The 26,769-nt window shown below is 41.2% G+C and overlaps 1 protein-coding gene across 1 annotated transcript; it reads left to right on the top strand.

Moving 5' to 3' along the window:
- Positions 1-12,137: 12,137 nt before the first annotated feature.
- On the top strand, positions 12,138-24,986 carry LOC135544484 (F-box/WD repeat-containing protein 5-like). Its single transcript, XM_064972131.1, has 9 exons — positions 12,138-12,448; positions 13,400-13,595; positions 13,955-14,112; positions 14,650-14,833; positions 17,744-17,892; positions 18,193-18,504; positions 22,903-23,231; positions 23,456-23,668; positions 23,970-24,986. Exons 2-9 carry the CDS (start codon positions 13,409-13,411, stop codon positions 24,241-24,243), a joined length of 1,806 nt encoding a protein of 601 aa, XP_064828203.1. The 5' UTR covers positions 12,138-12,448; positions 13,400-13,408; the 3' UTR covers positions 24,244-24,986.
- The last annotated feature ends 1,783 nt before the right edge of the window (positions 24,987-26,769 follow it).

Below are 26,769 nucleotides of genomic sequence, written 5' to 3'. Positions count from 1 at the left end.
CAATTGCCATACCAAGCAGTGATGTAGCCAGTCAAGATGCTCTCAATTGTGCAGCTGTATGACTTTGAGAGTCTGAGAGCCCATCTTTACAGCCTTCTGAGGGGGAAGAGGCATTGTCATGCCTTCTTTACGGCTGTGTTTGGACCATGACAGGACCTGCTCCTTATAGGCCCTGATCGTCGTCAGTGATCAGGCCTACCACCAGGAGTCATTAGCAAGCATAATGATTTTGTATTTTATTAGGATCCCCATTAGCTGTTGTGAAAGCAGCTCCTGTCCCTGGGGTCCACACAAAACAAGTAACATGACATAGACAACAGAACTACATACGTTTCAAAACGGCACACATAGTCCACATATAAATACATATAAAATATCTTGGTCAAATAGGGGAGAGGCGTTGTGCCGTAAGGTGTTGCTATATGTTTTTTTTAAACCAGATTCTGTTCATTTGAGCAATAATGGCTTTATATAATACAGTACACTTTTTTGAATTTGTTCTGGATTTGGGGACTGTGAAAATACCCCTGGTGGCATGTGGGGTATGTGTGTGTGTCAGAGCTGTGTGTAAATTGAGTATGCAAACAATTTCTTATTAAAAATTTCTTATTAAAAAATAAATAAAAGTCAGTCTCTCCTCGACTCTTAGCAAAGAGCGAGGAGGATTCCTGGGAGTGCATTCTGATGAAGATCAAAGGTAAGGGAATATTTATAATATTATTTCTGTTGACTCAAACATGGTGGATAAAAACTCAATTCTGAGCGCCATTCTCAGATTATTGCATGTTTTGCTTATTCCGTAAAGTTTAAAAAAAATATGAAACAGCGGTTGCATTAAGGAGAGGTATATCTATAATTCCATGTGTAACACTTTTTCATCAACATTTATGACTTGACTATTTCTGTAAATTTGATGTGACTATGCAAAATCACTGGATGTTTTTGGAACTAGTGAACGTAACGTGCCAATGTAAACTCAGATTTTTTTAAATAGAAATATGAACTTAATCAAACAAAACATACATATATTGTGTAACATGAAGTCCTATGAGTGTCATCTGATGAAGATCATCAAAGGTTAGTGATTCATTTTCTCTCTTTGTGCTTTTTGTGATTCCTCTTTTTGGCTGGAAAAATGGCTGTGTTTTTCTGTGAGTTAGTGGTGGCCTAACAATCGTTTGTGGTGCTTTCGCTGTACAGCCTATTTGAAATCGTACACTGTGGTGGGATTAACAACAAGATTACATTTAAAACGGTATAAAATACATGTATGTTTGAGGAATTTTAATTGAGATTTCTGTTGTTTTGAATTTGGCCCCTGCACTTTCACTGGCTGTTGTCATATCAATCCTGTTAAGGGGATTGCAGCCCTAAACAGTTTTAAGCTCATCTTTCTATGTTTGACATTATTATAGCATATATACTTGGGCCCTTCACTAGGACAGCAAATATGTTTATTTTGCACCCAGTGAAATTCAAAGCTCTATTTGTCATTTATAATTGCCCCTTCTACATTTTCATACACAAAATTGTGTAGTAGACCTTTACAGTAGATCACAGTTCAGATTATTAACACAATCCAGCAAATTTGTCTACCTAGAAGGACAACCAGCATAGCTATATGACAGCCTGGTAAGATACCACTTCGATCACGTTTTAGGTTGTAACTCCTTGGCCAATGGAGAAAAAAAATACAAACCATTCTCTTTATAGGTGTCTTGTTTTAATGAGCATAGAAGACTGTTAAATTACTGAATTCATTTAATATTGCATAACTCTTATTTTGGTTAAATATTGATTAAACCGAACTGGTATATTACACTTGTTTGCTGTATAATCGTAATTTTGCTGAGTCACAACATGGCTTGGCTTCAGAAGATGGTTTTGGTCATAGACTGTATGGGTTATAGACCGTTTACTCCACGACCCGAGTACTCTGTTCTGCCACCTCTGGGCCCTCATAAAACTGCGGAGGATTCACTCAATAGGTGGCGTACGGACGAAACACAGAAAGTGCTTACGCACAAAAAATATTCTGATTTATAACACAGTGCGCACGCATGTCCCACGCTGGTTTCCCTTCACAAATCACAATCAATTCGAAATTTGGCGCACGTGAGCGAGCGTCTTGTCCCACCCTTTTAACTCTCATAGTTGCCTATAAATAGTCAGTGAAACGCCCCTAATTAATATTCAGCCATACTGACTTTCATGACGGCAAAGCACGGCAAAAAGGCTAAAAAAAGCAATTTCACACAATGTGAAATTGAAGTTCTTGAAGGGGAGGTTGAAGCAAGAACAAATATATTGTTTGGTGGACACAGTGTGGGCATTATAAATGCCAAAAAGCATTAGTGGCAGCATGTGGCGGACGCTGTGAATGCAGAAGGTAAAAAGACGGGTCCGACAAAAGTGACACAGACCGTGTTTGTGCCACGAGCGGGGGAAAGGGGACACCGGAGCTCAACCCCCTTGATGGGCGACTTGCCAGTTTAATAGGGGAATCCCACCTGAGTGGAGTAGCGACGGAGGAGGACACGGACATGCAGGACGTACCGGATGACCCAGGTATGTAACTAGTATCCCCTCGTTTGAAAAGAGTAAACCAAATGCATTCAAGTTGTTTAAACATTTTATTTACACAAACAATTGTGACTTTGTTTCTAGTCCCTGAGCGTTCCAGCGGGGCCGGGGGTGCTGCAGCTGAGTAAAAGCTTAGTGCCCGGTGGTGCTGCAGCTGAGTAAGAGCTGAGTGCCCGGTGGTGCTGCAGCTGAGTAAGAGCTGAGTGCGCCCAGCCCTGGCGTCTCCACTGCAAACCCAGAGACACCATCGACGCTATTAACGAGGTTGCGAAGGAATTGAAGTGGGACAGGCACGGCTTGGTTTCTGCGGGTGTAACCGATGTAAAATTGTTAGAGGGGTGCGCGCTAACTGCGTTTCAATCGATGACGTCACTCGCTCTGAGACCTTGAAGTAGTTGCAGAGGGTCCATGGTTCGAGCCCAGGTTGGGGCGAGGAGAGGGACGGAAGCCACACTGTTACATGGGTGCTTCTCTGTAAAGCTGGGCCCAGTACAGCACAGAAGATCCAAGAGAACAGCTCTTGGTAATTGGAACCGGTTCATAAGCCACTCATTGGCCAGTAAATCTTCCATTCGCCAAATCTTTTGACAGTGCTAATACAGCCATTGTGCGTCATTACGCATTGTAATTGCATGCCTTGTTATACCCACCCATTTGATTGTCAAAGCTACCCAATTGCGTAACACCGTCAGGTGTGGTAATTACTCTGATTGTAACTGACAATGACAGGGCCATTATCACATTGACAGTTCTGCACAACGAACATGTGAGATATCTGCCCGACTGAGGCATTGAAAACGGCATCAGTTTAAACGTAATTTGTTCTACTGTTCACCTTATTATTTATGAGAATACATTTCATAACATTCAAGTATGGTTTAATAATTATAGAGCCAATTAAATATGATTCCCGATTAAACTGTACAACATATTTGAGGGGTTATTTTGCGAAAACATTAGTTATGTTTTTTGTGTGCTCGCCAGGGAACTCATATGTAAAATTTCGATTTATTTTACACAATGGTATCAATTTCGAATCGTTTCTCGAGTTTCATCCTTCTGCCATCGGAGTCGCAGGTTATACTTTCTCCAATTTATGTGCGTACCTGTGGGTCAAAGTATCCGTGGAGGACCGCACATTCTCCCGTCAAGTTCGTTTTTCTGCTCCCGCTCAACCCAGAGAGGAAGAGGCGACGCGGGAGGGGTAATTTGGCCAAAAAACTGTCTTCGCCAGCAGGTGGCGATGTTTCTTTTCCGTCACCAAGCGAGGAGTTTATGTGTGGCGGTCATTAAGTGTCGAATTTGGTCAAAAACAAAAAAGTAATAGCCTAGAAACTTTGGGAGAAAAAACAACTTTTACATCGGAGTTATCTCAAGATGGCTATGCATATAGTAGCATTGCATCTTTTTTTTTTTTTAAATTAACAAATCAATACAGGAAGTACAGGTGGGAACACAAGTGTGTGTATATGTACGATTGGGCTGGGGGTGGGGCGAGGGGTTACAATATCACATTACACAAGGACCTTAAGGGACATAACAGCTTTTTTGTTAGCTTATTTAATTGTCTTAATTACAGTTAAATTTATTTTTATAAGGTAAGAAAATGTGGTGTTAGTAAATTTACATTTGTGAATATGAAATTTGTCCAAAAGAAGAATGAAATTAATTATATAATGTTTCAGCTTATTTCTATCATAGGTAAAGAATCCAAGCAGTACATCTCTCCACAATAGTGTAGAAGATCTTCATAAATGTGTTCAATTATAAATCTATTGATGTCTTGTCACAGTTTTCTTACATCTTTTTTGGCATTGTATTCATGTAACACTGTTTCTGGGTGGTCATTACAAAAGGAGTAATTTGAGTTGTTTTCCTTAAACTCCTTCATATAATGGTTGGCAGGATAATATTTATGAATAATTTTAAAGGAAACTTCCTTTTGTTAACAAGTACGTATGTGTGTGGCAACATCCAAACTTTTTTCCAACCAATTATCAATAAATCCATTCCAATAAGGCATGACATAAGGTGTATATATAAATACAACATCCTGCTGACACAAGGTTCGTATCGCTCTGTTGTTGAATGGACCAAAAAATAATTAAATCTATCCTACTGATAAATCAACAGGGTCAATGGAAGGTAGGCTCTGAGGGTCAGGTCTTGACACATTCCTGAATAATAAAGCCACACCTGAGGGAATGGCATCTAAAACAATTGCAAAATCTTTAGGTGTTATAGGGACTTTGCAAAGTGATAAGAATTCATTATAACTGAGTAAAAGACCCTCTGCATTTACCAGTTGGCTCACCAATAGGATATTATTTCAGAACCAATATTCAAAAACAAAGAAGTATTTTTATAAAATATATCCTGATTATTCCATATATAATATCTGTGTGGAGAAAAATTCTGCTTATAAATTAAGGACCGTGACAAGAGAACCTGCCTATGAAAAGCAGAAAGTTTCACTGGAACTTTGTCAATATTATGTAATTGCAAACCAACATGAAGTTAAGGCCACCAAAAGTAGAGAAGACATGATGGAGGAATAAAATTCCACATAGAAGTGGGTCTTCTTAGGAATTGTTTTATCCAGTTGATCTTAAACGTATTATTTAAGGTAGTAAAGTCCAGAAAATTCAGCCCATCATTCTCATAAGTGTTCATTACAACAGTGTTCCTAATGTAATGGGTATGGTTTCTCCACAGAAAGTTGAAAAGCATCTGGTCTATCCTTATTTTACCGTCAAGATATAAAGAGAGCGCCAGATGTTAGTCTAGAGATACCTTCAGCCTTGGTTATTAGGACTCTACCTTTTAAAGATAAGTCCCTCTGTAGCCATTGATTTAGCTTCTTCTGGGTTTAATTTAAGAGGGTTAAAATTTAGTAAGCCTCTAGACTTCTGATTCTTTAATGGTTATGCCTAAATATGTATGTTCTTCTTTTACTGGAATACCATAATATGAAGGTGTCACACAATCTTTGACAGCCATGAGTTCACATTTATTAATGTTAAGATATAGACCAGACACTTTAGAAAAGGATTGTATCACATTGATCGACATGCGAATTTGATTAGCATCTTTAAGAAAAAGTGTAGTATCGCTTATAATAATTTCTCTACCAGCTATGGAAATACCTTGAACAGGACTATTATTTACAGAATTTGTAAGAAGTTGGGTGATTAATAAAAACAGGTACGGAGAGAGGACAACCTTGCCTAATTCCTTTCTTTAACTCAAATCTAGGTGAGGTGCCATATTTCAATTTGATAGAGCTGTTACCATTTGTATAGAGAGTCTTTAATAGCCTTACAGAAAAAAATCCCCAAAGCCAAGTCTCTCAAGGGAGTGTAAGAATAACTGATGCTCTACTGTGTCAAATGCTTTTTAAAAATCTAAAAAATAATATGAAGCTATCCTCGGTTATTAGGTCTGAGTAGTCACGTATGTCTAATACTAGTCTGACATTGTTAGAAATATGTCTGTTCCTCATAAAGCCAGACTGTGTTTCATCAATGAATTGCTTCCAGGACTTCTTTAATTCTTTTTAAGGCTAATATCTTATCGTCATTATGAAGAAGACAAATTGGACGCCTGTTATCAATGAGTAGAACTTATTTTTTAGGCTTATGTATCAGTGTTAATAACCCCTGACTCATTGTATGAGGGAGTACATTATTTTTAATACTCTCAACTTCAAATAGGAAGGGATCTACTTGTTCAGAAAATAATTTGTCAAATTCTGATGTAATTCCATCAACACCTGGTGATTTATTGTTCTTCAGATGTTTGACAGACTCTATAATCTCTTCAACCTTGATGGGTTCATAACACTGTTTAGATTCTATATCACTGATAGAGTGAACATTATTCAGTGAGTCAAAAAACATATATGTGGATTCTTGACAGTATGTAGAGCTATACAATTTCCTATAAAAATTGCTACAGTATTTAGCGATTCATTTTTGGTCATCTGTAATAACACCATCAATGTTTAACTTATGGATAGTGTTATTTGTAGAGTGAAATTTCTCATGTCTAAAGAAATAGGATGAATTCTGTTCTCCCTCCTCAATCCATTTCTTTCCTAGATCTAAATAAAGGCTCCTTCTGCTTTTAATCTATATACACTGCTCAAAAAAATAAAGGGAACACTTAAACAACACAATGTTGCTCCAAGTCAATCACACTTCTGTGAAATCAAACTGTCCCCTTAGGAAGCAACACTGATTGACAATACATTTCACATGCTGTTGTGCAAATGGAATTGACAACAGTTGGAAATTATAGGCAATTAGCAAGACACCCCCAATAAAGGAGTGGTTCTGCAGGTGGTGACCACAGACCACTTCTCAGTTCCTATGCTTCCTGGCTAATGTTCTGGTCACTTTTGGATGCTGGCGGTGCTTTCACTCTAGTGGTAGCATGAGACGGACTCTACAACCCACACAAGTGGCTCAGGTCGTGCAGCTCAACCAGGATGGCACATCAATGTGAGCTGTGGCAAGAAGGTTTGCTGTGTCTATCAGCATAGTGTCCAGAGCATGGAGGCGCTACCAGGAGACGTGGATGAGGCCGTAGGAGGGCAACAACCCAGCAGCAGGACCGCTACCTCTGCCTTTGTGCAAGGACGAGCAGGAGGAGCACTGCCAGAGCCCTGCAAAATTACCTCCAGCGGGCCACAAATGTGCATGTGTCTGCTCAAACGGTCAGAAACCGATTCCATGAGGGCCCGACGTCCACAGGTGGGGGTTGTGCTTACAGCCCAACACCGTACAGGACGTTTGGCATTTGCCAGAGAACACCAAGATTGGCAAATTCGACACTGGCGCCCAGATGAAAGCAGGTTCACACTGAGCACATGTGACAGACGTGACAGAGTCTGGAGACGCCATGGGGAACGTTCTGCTGCCTGCAACATCCTCGAGCATGACCGGTTTGGCGGTGGGTCAGTCATGGTGTGGGGTGGCATTGCTTTGGGGGGCCGCACAGCCCTCCATGTGCTCGCCAGAGGTAGCCTGACTGCCATTAGGTACCGAGATGAGATCCTCAGACCCCTTATGCTGGTGTGGTTGGCGAGTACTTCGGGACCATCCACGTGTGAAGTATGGACTGCGATTCCCAGCCCGTTTATGGCTATCTTATGAGGGTAAAGACTACACATTTGAATCTCCGGATGAGGCTATGGCTCATATTCAACGTCACATCAAAGTCTTGAACATACTCACAGTTCAGCAACTGTTGCTTGCGAACTGTGGATAGTAAGTAACCCACCTGTGGTGCAATTATGTTTAGATATAACAGGCTAGTCTTGTATAGTTGGCGAACCCATTCAGGCTTATTTGATGTGATCTAATGTTTTGATCATCTAGTGTGCGTGCCTTACAAGCATTCAGTCACTAATTTAATTGTATTAAGGTTTTACTTAACTCCTGTGTTTCTAGGCTGTCTCCCTCACCTATTCAGTTTGTTTACACAGTCTCTCAGTGACTCAAAATATTTTTGGTTATTTGTTTACTGCATCCGTTTGCATTGACCCAGTAAACAGTAAATGTCTCCCGAGGCTACACGGTTTTTGGGGTCTCACTTCAATTTTAAAAGTTTTGAGCGTCATTTATGCCCAGCAAACGTTCAACGTTGCGCACACACAGTTTTTTGGTATTGGTTGTAAGCTGTCTCAGCGTCAACTAGACTACTATTATAATTACTATTATTTTTAATTGTCTTACTATGATTTCCTTACTTCAAATTAGATTTTTGGCTGAGAGCCTTTATACATTTTATTTTTCTCTCTCAATGCCTGTTATAAGACTGGGAATATAATTATATACATCTACAAGTGGTGCTTTTGTCATTCCGTTTGCACAAGGGATTCGTCTTTTTTTGTGTGAAAAAAATACATAATAATCCTTTTTGTTGCTTGATCCACTAACAAAACGCGACTTTAAAGAGCGGGACTGTGGGTTTAGGTTTAAGACCGCACTCTCACAGACATACTATGCGAAGAGAACATGTTCTATTTAGGCCTGTACCTCGTTTGGGGAGGTATTGTCTGGGATGGGGGAGGTTGAATTGTTCAGTTCTAATGTTGTCATTCTGTCTTTTTTTTTTCTGTACTTTTTCCAAACATCTACCACCGTACATTATTACTCTGAGACAAGTTATTCTGGGGGTTTTGGGCGCTCATTGCTTTTCCATTCTATGCTCTAATGACAGGGTTGAATAACGGGAATGCCCAGAGGGGCCAAAATAATGTGATCAAGTACATTTCATGGAACACCAAAGGGGTTAATAACCCGGTGAAGCGTAAGAGGGTGTTGACACACTTAAAGGGTTTGAATGCAAATATTGCATTTCTACAAGAGACTCACATGAGGACTGGTGAGCATTTTAGGATGTGTAAGGACTGGGTCCAGTATTCCACTCACACTTTCATAGTAAATCAAGAGGTGCTGCTATTCTGGTTGATTAAAGCTACTCCCTGTGTAGCTTCTGAGGTTATTGCTAATCCTAAGGGACGATACGTCATAGTAGCCGGTGTTGGGGAATAATCTGAATTTGTTGGTAACATAGGTAAGATGTTTTATATTCATCATATGTTTGTAAGTTACTTCTCATCAGAATGTTTATTTTTGTATAATACTGTGGCGGGGTTGCAGTATCTGTTCTCTGTCAAGACTAAGTTGCTTGGGCCGGAGAGAGGGGAGAGGTCATGCGTGTATCTCTTGGCTCCACAATGTCTGTGTGCCAGTCAATGTGTCTCTGTGATCTTGTCAAGATAGGACGGATTTGATATATGCCTGTTGTGAAGATTTGTTTAGGTTCTGAGTTTGAGAAAAGAACATAGTTTAGGAGACAAAGCTGAACAATAAATTATGCCAATGCTGTCTGGCTATGTGTCTTTGCTATAAAGGATCTCAGTTGCAATGTGAAAGGGACTCTCAGAGAATTCATTTTATAGACACTGAATTGATCTGAGAGTCACAGGGTTGTGATGGAGCTCATATAATTAAAGATCGACTTTATCACAAACTCTGACTTGTGTGTGTTTAGCTCTCATGATTTGGTAAATACAGGAAATTTCCATGACACCGGTGAACTGTTTTCTACCCCTCTTGTTTTGGCTAGTGTTTGTGCTCAACAAAACTAAGGAGATGATTGTGGACTTCAGGAAACAGCAGAGGGAACACCCCCCTATCCACATCGATGGAACAGTAGTGGAGAGAGTAGCAAGTTTTAAGTTCCTCGGCATACACATCACAGACAAACTGAATTGGTCCGCTCACACAGACAGCATCGTGAAGAAGGCGCAGCAGCTCCTCTTCAACCTCAGGAGGCTGAAGAAATTCGGCTTGTCACCAAAAGCACTCACAACTTCTACAGATGCACAATCGAGAGCATCCTGGCGGGCTGTATCACCGCCTGGTACGGCAACTGCTCCGCCCTCAACCGTAAGGCTCTCCAGAGGGTAGTGAGGTCTGCACAACGCATCATCGGGGGCAAACTACCTGCCCTCCAGGACACCTACACCACCCGATGTTACAGGAAGGCCATAAAGATCATCAAGGACATCTACCACCCGAGCCACTGCCTGTTCACCCCGCTATCATCCAGAAGGCGAGGTCAGTACAGGTGCATCAAAGCTGGGACCGAGAGACTGAAAAACAGCTTCTATCTCAAGGCCATCAGACTGTTAAACAGCAACCACTAACATTGAGTGGCTGCTGCCTACACACTGACACTGACTCAACTCCAGCCACTTTAATAATGGGAATTGATGGGAAATGATGTAAATATATCACTAGCCACTTTAAACAATGCTACCTTATATAATGTTACTTACCCTACATTCATCTCATATGCATACGTATATACTGTACTCTATATCATCGACTGCATCCTTATGTAATACATGTATCACTAGCCACTTTAACTATGCCACTTTGTTTACATACTCATCTCACATGTATATACTGTACTCGATACCATCTACTGTATCTTGCCTATGCTGCTCTGTACCATCACTCATTCATATATCCTTATGTACATATTCTTTATCCCCTTACACTGTGTATAAGACAGTAGATTAGGAATTGTTAGTTAGATTACTTGTTGGTTATTACTGCATTGTCGGAACTAGAAGCACAAGCATTTCGCTACACTCGCATTAACATCTGCTAACCATGTGTATGTGACAAATAAAATTTGATTTGATTTGGGATGACAAGTTTCATTTCTTCCTTTCTGTCTGCTATTCCCAATTTAGATTCTCATTTGTTGATTTTAGGGGGGATTTCAACAGATAGACAGTATTCCTTTTATTCTCATGTTCATCAAACATACTCCCGGATTGATTACTTCTTTTTGGACAAAAAACTTCTGCCTAACCTTCGGCAGTGTACTTACGAGAGTATTGTTATTTCTGACCATTAACCATTAGTGCTTGAACTAGAGTTCCCCTCCTATGCGACCTCCTATGTGTTATCAATGGCGTCTCAACCCCATTTTACTCTCAGATAAGGAGTTTGTTGAAATCACCTTATTCCTAGAAACTAATTCAACACCAGGTATGTCCATCTCTACCATATGGGAGTCTCTCAAAGCATACCTACGTGGCCAAATTATTTCTTATACAGCCAACCAAAACAGAGTTCGCTCTCAGCGACTTCGGGACCTGAGCAAGTCCATAGCCACATTGGATGAGAAGTATGCTACGGATCCTTCCTCTGATCTGCATAAAGAACGCCAACTACTCGAATCTGAATTTGATGCGCTTTCTACCAGGCAAGCTGAACAGTTACTCTTGCGAGCTCGATACAAAGTCTATGAACAAGGCGACAAGGCCAGTAAACTCCTTTCACATCAGATCCGTAAATCTGAGGCCTCACGTTTAATCCCACAAATAAGGACCCCGTCTGGTGCCACCACAGTTATACATAAAGAGATCAATGATCAATTCAAACAATTTTACTCTGCGCTATACACCTCTGAATCCCCTCAAGACCCTTTGCTGATTGATTCCTTCTTTAATGGCTTGAATTTGCCTTCAATTGATACAGACTCCTATGACTGTCTTGAAGAATTTACGCTTGAGGAGATTGCAACAGCAGTGTCTGCAATGAAAAGTGGTAAATCACCAGGTCCGGATGGCTTTCCAACCGAATTTTACAGGACGTTTTCTGGTCTGCTTTGCCCATTTTTGTCTCGACTATTTGCAGAGTGCCTTAATACTTCAAAGTTACCGCCTAGTCTTTATCAGGTTTCAATTTCATTAAAGAAAAACAAATACCCTCTGGAATTGTACCTTTTATTTAACTAGGCAAGTCAGTTAAGAACAAATTCTTATTTTCAATGACAGCCTAGGAACAGTGGGTTAACGGCCTGTTCAGGGGCAGAACGACAGATTTGCACCTTGTCAGCTCGGGGGTTTGAACTTGCAACCTTCCGGTTACTAGACCAACACTCTAACCACTAGGCTACCCTGCCGCCCCAATGTGGATCCTATTGCCCAATCTCGCTTTTAAACTGTGATTACATTTTGAATTCGGGCTGTAACACAACAAAACGTGGAATAAACCAAGGGTTATGAATACTTTCTAAAGGCACTATGTCTCCATCTGAACAATGGGATTCGTTGTCCACAGAGTGGAACTAGCAGGCTGTCGCTCTGTATTTGATTGAGTTACCCTTCCTATGACGGAGCGAGGGTTCTGAAATTGACTTGTTGGTTATTTTAATGAGCGACCAGACGTCTCGCCGGGGGCGGAAGATTGTTGTTGAATTTTTTTTCTCGCTTCTCACTAGCTATCCTCGGCTGGCCATTTGATTTGTCTCCATACAGATTGTCAAAGGGCAGGTGGGTCACGATTTTATATTATTGTTCGAATTTATTTTGTGGAAATAAAACCAGAATAGTTTATATTGAAATAATATGGTAATGGAAAGATAACGTTACAAACTGGCAAAGTAACATTTAGGAACGAATGACAGCTAGCTTGTAACGTTAATTAGCTATTTGCTAGCTAAGTTAGCTTTTGCGTTAGGTCGCTAACGTTAGCTAACTGGTGAGGTGACCGTTTTACATCCCGTGACGTAGCGTTAACCAGTAGCTAAGCTGGCGAGGTAACGTTACCTTTTATGTTATGTATTATTCCTAACATATTCCGAAACAAACAGTAACGGTGTTGTCAGTGTTAATGTGACTGTTCCTTTTAGCTAGCCTATGTAGCGAGTTAGCTAACATCATCGCTGATAATTCTGAACTCGGACGATATGCAACTGATAATTCTCAACTAGCCTCGCTAGCTAACTAGCTAGCTACATTGAAAATTGCTGTCTGTTGTTGGCAATGTAGTTAGCTACAGTATCTAGATATTGTTTAACGTTACAGGAAGGGTGTTATTTGACTTGCGAATGCAAGATAACGTTAGCTAGCAGCTCTTCAGGAAATGACAAATTTATAGATATAGCCCCCATTCATTGTTGTCATTATTTCCATATTAATGATAAACATGACGGGTTCATTCCACTTCATTGAATCAACTCATGATATCATGCAACCAGTCCAGTGAAGTGGTTGTTGGGCCTCAGTGGGAAAACATGCCATGTGGTGATCTCCTGTCAAACTCTCAGCTGTCATACTTAATATAGAATGAGAGAGAGTGGGAGGTAGGGTTATTTTGTGTGGCAGGGTCTTACACATTTAGAGTGCTGCGGTCATGCATGTGTTACAGTATAGCCTAATAACAATACTTTGACCTAAAGTGTGTATCAGAAGAACACTTTTACCTGTGCTGTTCCCATGCAGGATGTCAGGATGGATGATGGCCCAGCCCTGCCAGACAGCTTGGTGCTTGAGATCTTCCTGCGTCTCCCTCATGACACTGTGCTGAGTGCTGGCCTGGCCTGCAGACAGTGGTTGGCAGTGTCCAAAGATGAGTTCCTGTGGAGGGAGCTGTTCTACAGCTACTATAGGATCCCCCGCTCTGTGCCCAGACACCCTGGTAGGTCACATAGATCACCAGGCAGTAGGGTTGGGTTAATTCCATTTTAAACCCAACACCCAACACCCAACAATACAGGAAATTATGTTGATTTCAGCAAATTAATTGTTCCATCATAGGAAAAGATGGACATATTTCAACTTATAAAGAAGGAAAGTATTGTACTGTAAAAATGAATGTGCCAGGCCAGCACACAGTGCCCTTGTCCAGCTCCTACTTGAGGTATGAATTATTGCAGTACTGAGTCACTATCTTGTGTTCTCGTGTTAACTGTTGCTTATTTTTGCTCAGTGGCTTGAAGTACTGTTGTTGCCGATTTGCATAGATGTTTGACTTCTTCCTCCTATCTCTGTCCCTAGCTTCTCTGTCATGGTACAGGGAGTTCAAGCGTCTGTTTGACTGTATCCCCTGTGTGGAGGTCCAGACTCTGAAAGAGCACCATGACCAGGTCCTCCACCTGGCCTTCTCCCATCGCGGACACCGCTTTTCCTCCTGCTCCAAAGACTGCACCGTCAAGGTCCGTCACATTATAGGACTGGAGAAGACCGTAGCTTTAGCCTAGTGCCAGGGATAAGCCAAATAAAGATGTTGTATTCCACAACAACAGTTGCAAGGATACATTTTTGCCCCAAGACCAATGTTAGCATAATGGCCCAAATGGATCATTGTCTGCGGTAATGCAAAAACTAAAATATAGCTATTTGTCAATATTACAGCACAGGAGCCATTGTGGACCTTAGTTTCAAGTTTGTAGTGCCCAGAAATGGGATGTAGGGGAAACAAATGTAATTGTTGAGATTTGCACATCGTAGCTGTAGATTTGACATCTCAAAGCAAAGGTTATTGGTCGCGAACACAGTTTAGCACTTGTTATAGTGGGTGCAGCGACATACTTGTTACTAGCTCCTAGCAGTGCAGTAAAAATGTCAAATAAGTACATTAATAATAATCAACAACTATAAATCACGAATGTCAGGATGAATCCAGTTAACAACCCCAATATACTGCTTTTCTCATTATCTAACATCCTCCTCTCCCTGCCTGTGCTGGTCAGCTTTGGGACACAGAGCGGCCCGATGGCACCATCACCATGGTGCACAGCTCCAGCATGCGCCAGTTCAACTGGGGCTACACCCAGTTCTCCCAGTTCAACGCTGACGACACCCTGCTACTGGTGTCTGGAGTCTACCTGGGCTCTCATCACTCCTCCTCTGGGGAGATCGCTGTCATCAGCTTGGGTAGGACACACACACACTCACCTTCTGTTTCTCACTCGCTTTTGTCTCCTTCCTTGTCTCTCTTCCTCTATTCGCTCTTTCTCTTGTGCTTTCATTGGTCATTTTTCTGGAATGTGCATCACAAACCCCAATTTCTTTTTTTTAAAGACCAATGACTTAATTCAAAACGCAAGTTATCCTCATTATAAATGTTTTGGGACTAACAATGCCGTTACGACACACTGACATTGTGACTCATGTGAGACATAGATGTGGAAGAAATTACATATACCCAGGCGCACTAAATGACATACGCAGGCGCACCTTAATTTTCACCCTAACAGTTAGGCAACAAACATTTCCTCACACTGTCTTTTTACATGCAATGCAGGTCTTTAAAGTTACATATTTGCTCTGACACACCCAAGCCAGACCATAGCTACTACTACCAGTGGAGGCTGGTGGGAGAAGCTATAGGAGGACAGGCTCATTGTAATGACATAAATGGAACGGAGTCAAACGTGGTTTGCATATGTTTGATACTGTTTCATTTATTCCATCCAGCCATTACAATGAGCCTGTCCTCTTATAGAGGAGTTGAAATGTGTTGTAGGCTAAATGTAGATGCCAAGTTTCAGTTGCAACAGTCATTGCTGTAGCCTACAGAGAATGTCATCTTGGTTGTCAAAATTATTTCATAAAGGATTCACACATGGGTAAATTATCACTACGTTGTGCAATGATTCTCAACACAATACTTGATTATGTCACAGACTAAAATAAGGCAAACTTATTAGCATTTTTGCAATCAGGAAATGGCGGTGTGATTTCTGCATAGTGCATCTTTAATATTTGATCTGTCACACCTATGGTATACGGTCTGATATACCACGGCTGTCAGCCAATCAGCATTCATAAATGTAAACTGGGTGGTTCGATCCCTGAATGCTGATTGGCTGACAGCCATGGTATATCAGACCGTATACCACGGGTATGACACAACTTATTTTTACTGCTCTAATTACGTTGATAATCCTGTTTACACGTACATTACTATAGGTAAATCCAACAGGAGAAATTGAGTGATGAAAGTTGGACAGAGAATGTCAACCTCTGAGCAAGAAAATAAATAAAATAATAATAATAATAATAATAAAAAATCACTTGGATGATTGATTGTTAGGCTATTTTCTTGCAGTCAGATGTTAAGACTACAAACCATTATAAATGGCCTGTTTGTTAGATTTATTTCAATAGGCATAAGCTACTGACTAAAATCTGGCTTTATAATTGCAATTCAGCTTTGCCGTGGTTTGCTGCGCTAGATGCAGGTAGCCTATAGGCCAACATCTATTTCAGGGGAAAATCCACAACGAAACTGACATTAAATGTGGAGAATTATACATTTGCGATAGATCTGTCACCATGATCACAATGGATAACTTCCAATTTAATTAAACATGACCATTTCATAACTGCATAATAACACAAGCCTACAACAACAAACTGAAGTTATAGACTATTTATTAAATCCGTTCTCCTGCTCCATGTAGGCTACACAAGTGGCAGAAATGGATTTGCAATGACTCCAGCATATTGTAATTTCAACATTTATTAGTATCAAATGGTAGACTACAGTAGTCTACAATGGCATATAAATAAATAGCCGACTTGATGGCCAACAGATGCAAATGTATCATTCTCCAAATTCTAATCAATGTCATTCCCCATAACAGAAGCTCAAGAGGGAATTCCATAACTTTCATTTCAAGTTTCCACTCGCGCAGCTCTTGAGACCTTAGAACTCGTGAGCACACATAAAACCCTTCGCTTGATACGGTTTTCCATCAGAAAAGGCGACATTAAAATGCAGTTTACTTTAAACCACCACCACAGAGCGAATGTATCTAAAGCGCTCTAGTGAGCCTAAAGTCATTCTCCAGTGCTTTGTCGCTGCTATATCAGTTCTACCGCGTTAATGTTTTCTGGAAAAATGGTTGGTAATAGGTGTCTCCATAATGACAATCTAAATAGCCTACCTACAAATGGTAAAAAGTTGTCACGACATGCTCGCGTGCTGCTCGGTCTCCGTGACTTTGCTACAGCGCTTTCTCGACCAGTGACCTCAACACACACCCTTCCGGCCTTCCCCACCACTCGTTCACTCATTCAGTAACAGCCTTCTCACTGCCTGATAGTCAGCAGCAGCAGGTCACAGTGAAATATAATAATGAGAAATGCCATGGCGGCCGCGATGCAATTTAGAAGTAGCTCAAAAACCCGAAACCCGCGAGCAATACATTTTTACCCGCAACTTCGTTTTCAAAGTCGCCCTATTTGGCCGAAAAACTGCGGACATGGCATGTCTGGTACAAACCCGTATAAATTGTCTGATCGCCCTCTAGAGGCAAAAGTAAAAACTGGCCAAAAAGCCAAAATCGGAGGACTTATTCCTTGACAGAATAATTAAAGGCATACAAAGACCAAATAAGCGTGACACATTGGTGCAGGAAATGAAGAAATTGATTTAAAATGCTGAAATTAAACAATTAACTATGCTAATTAGGAAAGCTGTGTGCATTAAGGAAATGGTTGCCTGTCTCAAGTAAAAACCTGTCTAAGCGCCTGTTGTGTTCAGTGATTTAAGTAAATAAGTGCTGGGGCTATAAATGGAAGTTTTACGGTAGGCTATTTTTTATTATTTGTTAATGCTATATACAACGTCCTATGTACATAAGTGGACATTTTACAAAGGGATATATATATATATTAGTTAAACAATGTCCAGTTTGTGTTGCAGTTGTAAACAGTCTGTCTGGCCCGTAAATTAGTTCTTGTTTTTTCAGTATGGCTAATGCGGTGATCAAGTTTAAGTGATCATTATCCGATGTGGAAAACATGGAGAACCATAACTGTCTTGTCCTCCTCCAGAGAACTACACCCTCCTGTCACGTGTGAGGAACAAGCCCTATGATGTGTTTGGCTGCTGGCTGAACGAGACTCACCTCATCTCTGGCAACCTGCACTGGATCGGCAACATGACCTCCTGCTCTGTGCTCTGGCTCAACAAAGCCTTTCAGGTCAGCCCGCTACATGGTCAAAATGTTATGGTTGGTAGAGGACAACAGTTCTTGAACAATTTATATAGTGACCATTTTGACTGGATCATTGTAGGACTGGTCAAACTGAGCTAAGTTGTGGATGTCTCGCACAGAATTAATGTGAATTATTCAGTTTCTTTGTCTTTGGTCCATGTCAGCTCTCCCCTAGTCAGAGCTATCAGCCCCCTAAGTATATTTGCTTAAGTTCCTTCCAGTCTAATGACCTGTATGTACGTCACTGTGCCATGTGTGTTCATGCATGAGCCTTTCTCTCCACAGGATGTGGAGTCTGAAAATGTCAACGTGGTCAAGCGGCTCTTTAAGATCCAGAACATCAACGCCAGCACTATCCGCACCGTGATGGTGGCCCACTGCCGGCGCCACGACTCCCCAGACCTGCTGCTGGACTACGAGGCCCAGGGTCAGAGCCAGCCCCTGAGTCACCAACCCCTGCTTTTTGACCTGGGCACCACTGACAGTGAGGAGGATGAGGAGGACGACGAAGAGCGCCGGCGGGAGATGAGACTGCAGGGTCTGTCAACAGCCCATCTCCCTCAGCTCACACCCTCTGGGCTGGAGCATGTCATACAGGTGAGCACTCCCAAAGGTTGTGTGTTACAGTAGAGAAGGCCAGTATGAAAACATGTATTTCTATGTAACAAATGGAAAGTTTGCGAAATAGTAATTTGTCCACATGCACTTTATAACTTCATCCTGATGAGGAATGGGCATTTGACATTATTTCACTATCCAGATAGTTGAAATTACAAAAAATGTCATTGAAATAAATGCTCTGGACTCTCTTGACCAATCAAAATGACGCACATGGCAGAGAACAGGCTGCTTTTCTCCGCTAGTGAAATGTCTGATTTTTGCCATGATGGAACTGATTCAGTCAAGGTTTTCTGGTGAGTGTTTTGCATTGATCGGGTCTCAAGTCTTGCGCACCTAACAGAGTTTGCACGTCTGTAATTGCCATATGGAACTGGCAAAATAGCATACCAAAGTCAGGGCAGACTGGGGGGCTAATGCCGCGTTCACGTGCTCGTCCGAACTTCCCATTTTCTAGTTGTGATGTCGGAAATGTGATTTTGTTTCATTCATATGCTTTTTGTCAGGAACAATTCTTCAACCAATAAGATTCTAACAAACTTGATAAGCTAGGTAACATTTCTAATAATAAAGTTAGCTTGCTTCACAGTGACAATATGGTCAAACTAGCTACGTTATCCATATTGATTAGGTTGTAGCAGTCAAATGTTTCATTTCTTTTGGTTGAAAAAGTCGGTGGTGAAACGTAGCAATTGGGTCCACTTATAATTCTAATTTGGAGAGTCGTTCAAGTGAAACTTCCCTGTTGGAACTAGGAATTTCTGATAACTCCGATAGCATGTGAACGTGAAATAAATGCGCAGCAGTAGCTCAACGCACGTTATAAAAACTACATTCAATTTTTTTTTATTAAAGGCCCAGTGCAGTCAAATGTGACTTACTGTCTTTTCTATACACTGAGTGTACAAAACATTAGTATTGAGTTGCATCCCCTTTTGCCCTCAGAACAGCCTCAATTCGTTGGGGCATGGACTTTACAAAGTATCAAATGCGTTCCACAGGGATGCTCGCCCATGTTGACTCCAATGCTTCCCAAGGTTGTGTCAAGTTGGCTGGATGTCCTTTGGATGGTGGACCAGTCTTGATACTCAATCTTTTGTCTTGACCATTCAATCAATGAATGGCACACGTATACAATCTGTGTCTCGTGGCTTAAAAATCCTTCTTTAACCTGTTTTTTTTTTTCACCTTTATTTAACTTCTCTAGGGTAGGCGGCAGCATTTGGAATTTTGGATGAAAAACATGCCCAAATTAAACTGCCTTCTACTCAGGCCCAGAAGATAGGATATGCATATAATTACTAGATTTGGATAGAAAACACTCTAAAGTTACCATAACTGTTAAAATGTCTGTGAGTATTAACATAACTGATTTGGCAGGTGAAAACCTGAGAGAAATCCATTCAGGAAGGATTTTTTTTGTGTGTAGTTTTCTATTCAATGCCATTACAGTATCCATTGACTTAGGACTCAAATTGCAGTTCCTATGCCTTCCACTAGATGTCAAGTCTTTAGAAATTGTTTCAGGCTTGTATTCTGAAAAATGAGGGAGTAAGAGCAGTCTGAATGAGTGGACCCTGCCGTGTCAGAGCTTTTTCATGCGCGCGACCAAGAGTGCCCTTCTTGTTTACCTTTTATATTGACGACGTTATTGTCCGGTTGAAATGTTATCGATTATTTAGGCTAAAAAGAACCTGAGGATTGAATATAAACATCGTTTGACATGTTTCTATGAACTTTACGGATACCATTTGAAATTTTTTGTCTGCCTGTTGTGACTGCGTTTGAGCCTGTGGATTACTGAAGAAAACTCGCAAACAAAACTGAGGTTTTCGGATATAAAGAGACTTCATCAAACAAAAGGAACAAATTAATATCTTCTGAGTGCAAACATGTGACGATCATTAAATGTAAGTTATTAATTTGATCTCTACTTCTGACTTGTGTAACTCTTCTACTTGGCTGGTTACTGTTTGTAATAATTTGTCTGCTGAGCTATGTTCTCAAATAATCGTAAGGTATGCTTTCGCTGTAAAGCATTTTTGAAATCTGACAGTGGTTGGATTCACAAGAAGTTCATCTTTAAACCTATGTAAAATAGTTGTATCTTTTCTGAATTTTTATAATGAGTATTTCTGTATTTGAATTTGGCGCTCTGCAATCTCACTGGATGGTGGCCAGGTGGGACGCTAGCAGGTAGGCTAGTTGAGAACAAGTTCTCATTTGCAACTGCGACCTGGCCAAGATAAAACATAGCAATTCAACACATACAACAATATAGAGTTACACATGGAATACACAAAACATACAGTCAATAATACAGTAGAACAAAATAAAACAAAAGGTCTATATACAGTGAGTGCAAATGAGGTAAGATAAGGCAGTTAAGGCAATAAATAAGCCATGGTGGCGAAGTAATTACAATATAGCAATTAAACACTGGAATGGTAGATGTGCAGATGAATGTGCAAGTAGAGATACTGGGGTGCAAAGGAGCTAAATAAATACTGTATGGGGATGAGGTAAGTAGATAGAGGCTGTTTACAGATGGGCTATGTACAGGTGCAGTGATCTGTGAGCTGCTCTGACAGCTGTTGCTTAAAGCTAGTGATATGATATGAGTCTCCAGCTTCAGAGATTTTTTACAGTTCGTTCCAGTCATTGGCAGCAGAGAACTGGAAGGAAAGACGACCAAAGGAGGAATTTGGCTTTGGGGGTGACCAGTGAAATATACCTGCTGGAGCATTTGCTACGAGTGGGTGCTGCTATGGTGACCAGTGAGCTGAGATAGTGGGGTTTTACCTAGCAGAGCCTTATAGATGACCTGGAGCCAGTGGGTTTGGCAACGAGTATGAAGCGAGGTCGAGCCAACGAGAGCGTACAGGTCGCAATGGTGGGTAGTATATGGGGCTTTGGTGACAAAACTGATGGCACTGTGATAGACTGCATCCAGTTTGCTGAGTAGAGTGTTGGAGGCTATGTTATAGATGACATCACTGAAGTCAAGGATCGGTAGGATGGTCAGGTTTATGAGGGTATGTTTGACAGCATGATTGAAGGATGCTTTGTTGCGATATAGGAAGCCAATTCTAGATTTAATTTTGGATTGGAGATGCTTAATGTGAGTCTGGAAGGAGAGTTTACAGTCTAACCAGACACCTAGGTATTTGTAGTTGTCCTCGTATTCCGAGTCCGAGCCGTCCAGAGTAGTGATGCTGGACGGGCGAGCAGGTGCGGGCAGTGATCGGTTGACTAGCATGCATTTAGTTTTACTTGCGTTTAAGAGTAGTTGGAGGCTAACTCCTCCCCCCCTACACTGATTTGAAGTGGATTTAATAAGGGATCATAGACTGACCAGGTGAAAGCTGTTATGCAAAGAGCATGTTGTTCCTGATGTTTTGTACACTGTGTGTATTTACACAATGAGGTTTGAAAAATACTGCGATAATGATCCCCTTTTGGTGAAAGAGCTGTTTGAAAATGCTGCTTGAAATTTTAGCCTGTTTTGCCTGTCTTATGATGTCACCAGGCGGTAAATTCATTAATAGGCCGAAAAGAAAGAGTTCCAAACCTCTCTGCCAATAACATCTAATTTTCAGTTTCCCCCTCCCCACACAGACCACTCTGACAGTCCTAGCAAAATTCATGCTTGAGATATTGCTCTTTGCTAAGAAGCTAATTGTGTTTCTTTTGTTTTCAATTGAAATGGTCAAAATCACAGTAAGGTACTTGACGCGGCAATCTGCAGTAGAAACGATAACAAAGCTGTCTCCCTGGTTCAGTAAAAAGCTGATGGCTGGGCCTGGAGAAATTTAACCACTCAAGTTCATAGAGTGCTATGGATGCAAGGACTGACAATCCATTATATCAAAACTATAGTTTTAACCATGTTTTGAGGCTATAGTTTGTAAGAAATTGTAAACAAACATTGGAGTAAAACAGGCTTATATTTTGGGTTCTGATGGGTAATGACAGTGGAACTAAGCTCATGAGACATTTATGCGTTTTATATATTCTTTTAAAAATCAATGAGTACAATTAATTCATAAGTCCAAAAATGGATGTAGCAACTCCTGATTTCCCCTTTTAATTTTTATCCAGAAATTATTTGACTTTGAGATAAAAAGTGAGATGCAGCCATTTAAGTATTTAAAATGTCATGGTATATCCTTTTAGGTAACAATGTCACAAGGATAATTACATTTGTAACAACTTTTTTATTGTCAAAATAGGCCAAAAAAATATACATAAAAAAAAATGACCAACTCAAGTAATCGAATAGTAACATCTGTTCAGATATTCGATTAACTGTGCCCATCCCTAACCTTGATTTGGTATTCGCTGATCCTTTCTCCCCTCTCCCTCTGGTGCCCTCAGGGTTGTCACAGTGAGGCCTCAGAGGCGAGGGAGCTGGAGACCAAGTGGGCCCGGCTCATGGCTAGAACCCACACCAAGGCCCCAGACCCCAACGTGCTCTCCTCGGCCCCTGGGGACGAAGAGGATAAGACCTACCTGCTCTTCACCACCGGCAGCCTTACCTACTCCCCCCACCAGATCGGCATCAAGCGGATCATGCCTGACCAGATGACCACGTCTGGGCCTGTTTTGGGGGAGGAGCGCAGCACTGACGAGTTCTTTGACTCTCTGGACCATGTGATCGACATTCATGGCCACATCATCGGCATGGGTCTGTCTCCAGACCACAGGTGAGTGAGTGTTAGTCATGAGTAGTAGTGTGAAGAGGCTGGATAACTTGGTTGGCATTGCTACAGGAGCAAAGATGTTGCAGGAGGAGTGTACCTGAAACCCCTTGAATGACTGTCATAGTAACTATTTGTTTTGCAAATCACCTTGCTTTCCTCACTTTGTTTATAATGCTGAACAAGTACACCTTGAACAAGTATGTCCATGCTGTTGTCCGTCTGTCCAGGTATCTGTATGTGAACAGTCGTGCTTGGCCGGCGGGCTGCGTGATCTCTGACCCCATGTCTCCGCCCCCCATTGCCGAGGAGATCGACCTGCACGTTATTGACCTGAAAAGCCTGCGGGAGGAGAGACGGAGCCTGAGGGCCCACCGAGCCTTCACGCCCAACGACGAGTGCTTCTTCATCTTCCTGGACGTCAGCAGAGACTTTGTGGCCAGGTACGTATGTCAAGTCTGCTCTAACATTTACAAGCAGTATGGGGTCGCTATGGTGGTGTTTTATAAAGAATTTCGGATCCCTTTTTAAAAGTTGTCTGTGTAAAGGTATTGGGCGTTTGTGTCCGATACTAATGGGGAGAAATTGTGTGGATTATATGAAGGACATGTTTTACCATATGCAGATTTTCTGATTTGATAACACCATAATCCTGTTCAGAATTAGTTTTATGAAGTTGAACTGAGCACAGAAATCAACTACTTTAGTCATTCACCAGTGACTGGTCTATCGCTCTCCCCTTAGTGGTGCAGAGGACAAACACGGTTACATCTGGGACCGCCACTACAACATCTGCCTGGCGCGGCTGCAGCACGACGACGTGGTCAACTCTGTAGCCTTCAGCCCGGCCGACCAGGAGCTGCTGCTCTCCGCCAGCGACGACTCCACCATCAAGGTTTGGCGCTCGCCACGCATGGTCCGCCTGGCCCAGACGCCCGCCCGCCCCCCACGGCCACGCAGCCTCCTCTCCTGGCTGGGCCGCAACAAGAAGACCACCTCTGTCAACGGGAAACCCTGAGACAGGCGGAAGGGGACTGGAGATAGTGGGGGAAAAGACTCATGGGTGACGCACTCTCCAGTAGTTATCTTCAGTGTGGGCAAATCACACTTTTACCTTGAACTCACTGTGTTATGGCTGCCTACACATTGTGGTACATGTGAGAGCTGGGGTAAGCCAGAAGGAGGTGCAACAGTCCTTTCCATAAATGTCATTATTTAAGGTGACACCTAGCAAGGTGAATTGCTCCTACAGTGAAGATCAGACAAGTTCCTCCTGGACCTTTGCAAAGTCTGGGGGGTGACATTCATTTTATTTAACGATCATGTTTCCAATTATTGAATGAACTACTGGAGAAGAAACATTGGAGAGGACTTCAGGAGAGAAAATGATTGTTTGGTCACTAAAGGAAAAGGAGACACTAAAATATGGTCAAAGATCACCCCATTTCTTGTCTTTGGTTTTTAAGTATTTCGCTCTGTCAATACGAGTAATTATATATATTCTTTCACGTTTTTTTTATGTTGGGTTGTACCATCACATTAGTGATGTCCGCAGATCTGCAATCATGACATCTGAAATGACCTCTGATTGGAGAGACCTATCCCAGCTCTCGTCATGCATAAAAACGTGTTGTAAAAGTTTGTTTTTAAATGTCTGCTTTTTGTTTTGTTTTCACTGGCTATTCTGCAACTTTACGCCAGCTTTGAGTGACTTTTTAAAAAATAAATAAGAAATTTCTATCACTTTCATGATAGGTTCAATCTGAGTTCCTTGTCTTCAGTTATGATCAGAGCCAAACACGCAAGTACTCAACCAAAGACAGTTAACATATTAAGTTACCACAATTTATTTAGGACAGATGCAAAATAAGTTTTGTCAAAAGATCCATTATGTTTCAGGTAGTTTGTATTTTCTCCACAGTCAGTTATTTAGCTGTATCAGCTATAGGACTGTGGCAGTCATGAAATTTAGTCAGCTGGTTGTCATGCAAATGACTGCTGTTCTCATGGTAATGGCCTGTTAATTAGAAAACACGTTTACCATCTCCATGAAAACAACCTGCTACAAGCCGCTGATGCAAGCCTTTGGGACATCTACGTTTAAAAAAAGTAACAAATCCATTTAATACACCACAATACATTTTCTTTAGACCTGTCTAAAATGTATATTTCAGAAGGACAGAATGAGTTGGCCTACTGGGTTATTTGGCTATGTGATGTAGGCTAGTTGATTTAGCAGAAAGGATATGCTGAAGTTCCATGCCATTATTTTATCGTAAGAATATAATTGAACTTAGCTGAATAAAATAAAGAATATTTTTCCCATTCCAGAGCGAGTGTGCATATGAAGTGGCAATGTTGAGTGTGAAAATGATTTTTTGAAACATGTCCTACACACTAGATTGAGTTGTGAATGATACAAAACTTAAAATGTCTTAAATATAATTCTCTATTACTGAGCTATTCAAAATCAAATACTAATTTACTATAATTGTAGGCTAACTAAGCCTCCCTGCACAGTCAATGAACCAACATCACTTAGGCCTACATGCTCTCTCCCAGACTCATGGATAGAACGTTTGGAGCGTAGCATAAGGTAACCAGTTCATCCAGTATGCATCATAACAGTCCACACTCAAAGGTGATTACTAGAATTTGTTTCATTTGAGTATAGGTTAGACAAAGTATGAACCAAAGACATCTTAAATTTGTACTGTGTACTGTGAGGTAGGCTATCACTTGTATAATGGCATCTTGTGTTGGTGGAATTCCCCATCACTGAGAATGAGGGGGTCATCATTCTGTAGATGTGTGGAAATTATCCAACCATTATGTAGAATATAATAAACTAAATGTCTCAATCTGACTCCAATATGTAAATACATGCAACAGGCCCTGTACATCTCTGGAGCAATCTAGTGAGCCTTACATCACATCTCAGTATGACTATAATGAGCATGTCTAACTTGCACCATTATGCAGTTATTAAGAGATACATATAGTGGCTATATTGAGTCATCATGCTGGGTCTCAGTGCACGTCGCAAGTATATCACCTTCTCTCACTCTTCCACTACAACGGTCTTAAGTGAGTTGCGTACTAACAACATGTCCAGAGTGCATAAGAAGAGATTAAGGGTATCTTCACATATAGTCCTCTTTAAATGGGGCAGCAGGTAGCCTAGTGGTTAGAGCATTGGGCCAGTAACCAAAAACTTGCTAGATCAAATCCCCGAGCTGACAAGTTAAAAATATGTCATTATGCACCTCAACAAAGGGCAATTAGCCCACTGTTCCTGGTAGTCCGTTATTGTTAAGAATTTGTTCTTAACTGACTTGCCTAGTTAAATAAAGGTTAAAAAAATGAACCGAACTCAGGGGTAAAAAGAAAAGCTAAAGAACTCTGTTCTTTTCATATTCACACTCCCCTTGACTTTAAACTCTTACCAGGTCACTTCATCTATTTTGTGCTCCGAGTGCTCTTTGCATTCATATTGCTATGTTAAGGGACCAACATCTTTTTCCAACATTCACTTAATGCACTC

This window comes from Oncorhynchus masou, chromosome 8, assembly GCF_036934945.1.
Source record: "Oncorhynchus masou masou isolate Uvic2021 chromosome 8, UVic_Omas_1.1, whole genome shotgun sequence".
In the NCBI taxonomy this organism is placed as follows: Eukaryota; Metazoa; Chordata; class Actinopteri; order Salmoniformes; family Salmonidae; genus Oncorhynchus; species Oncorhynchus masou.
The sequence above is the reverse complement of the archived record's forward strand: the minus strand, read 5'-3'. Positions and strand labels throughout refer to the sequence as shown.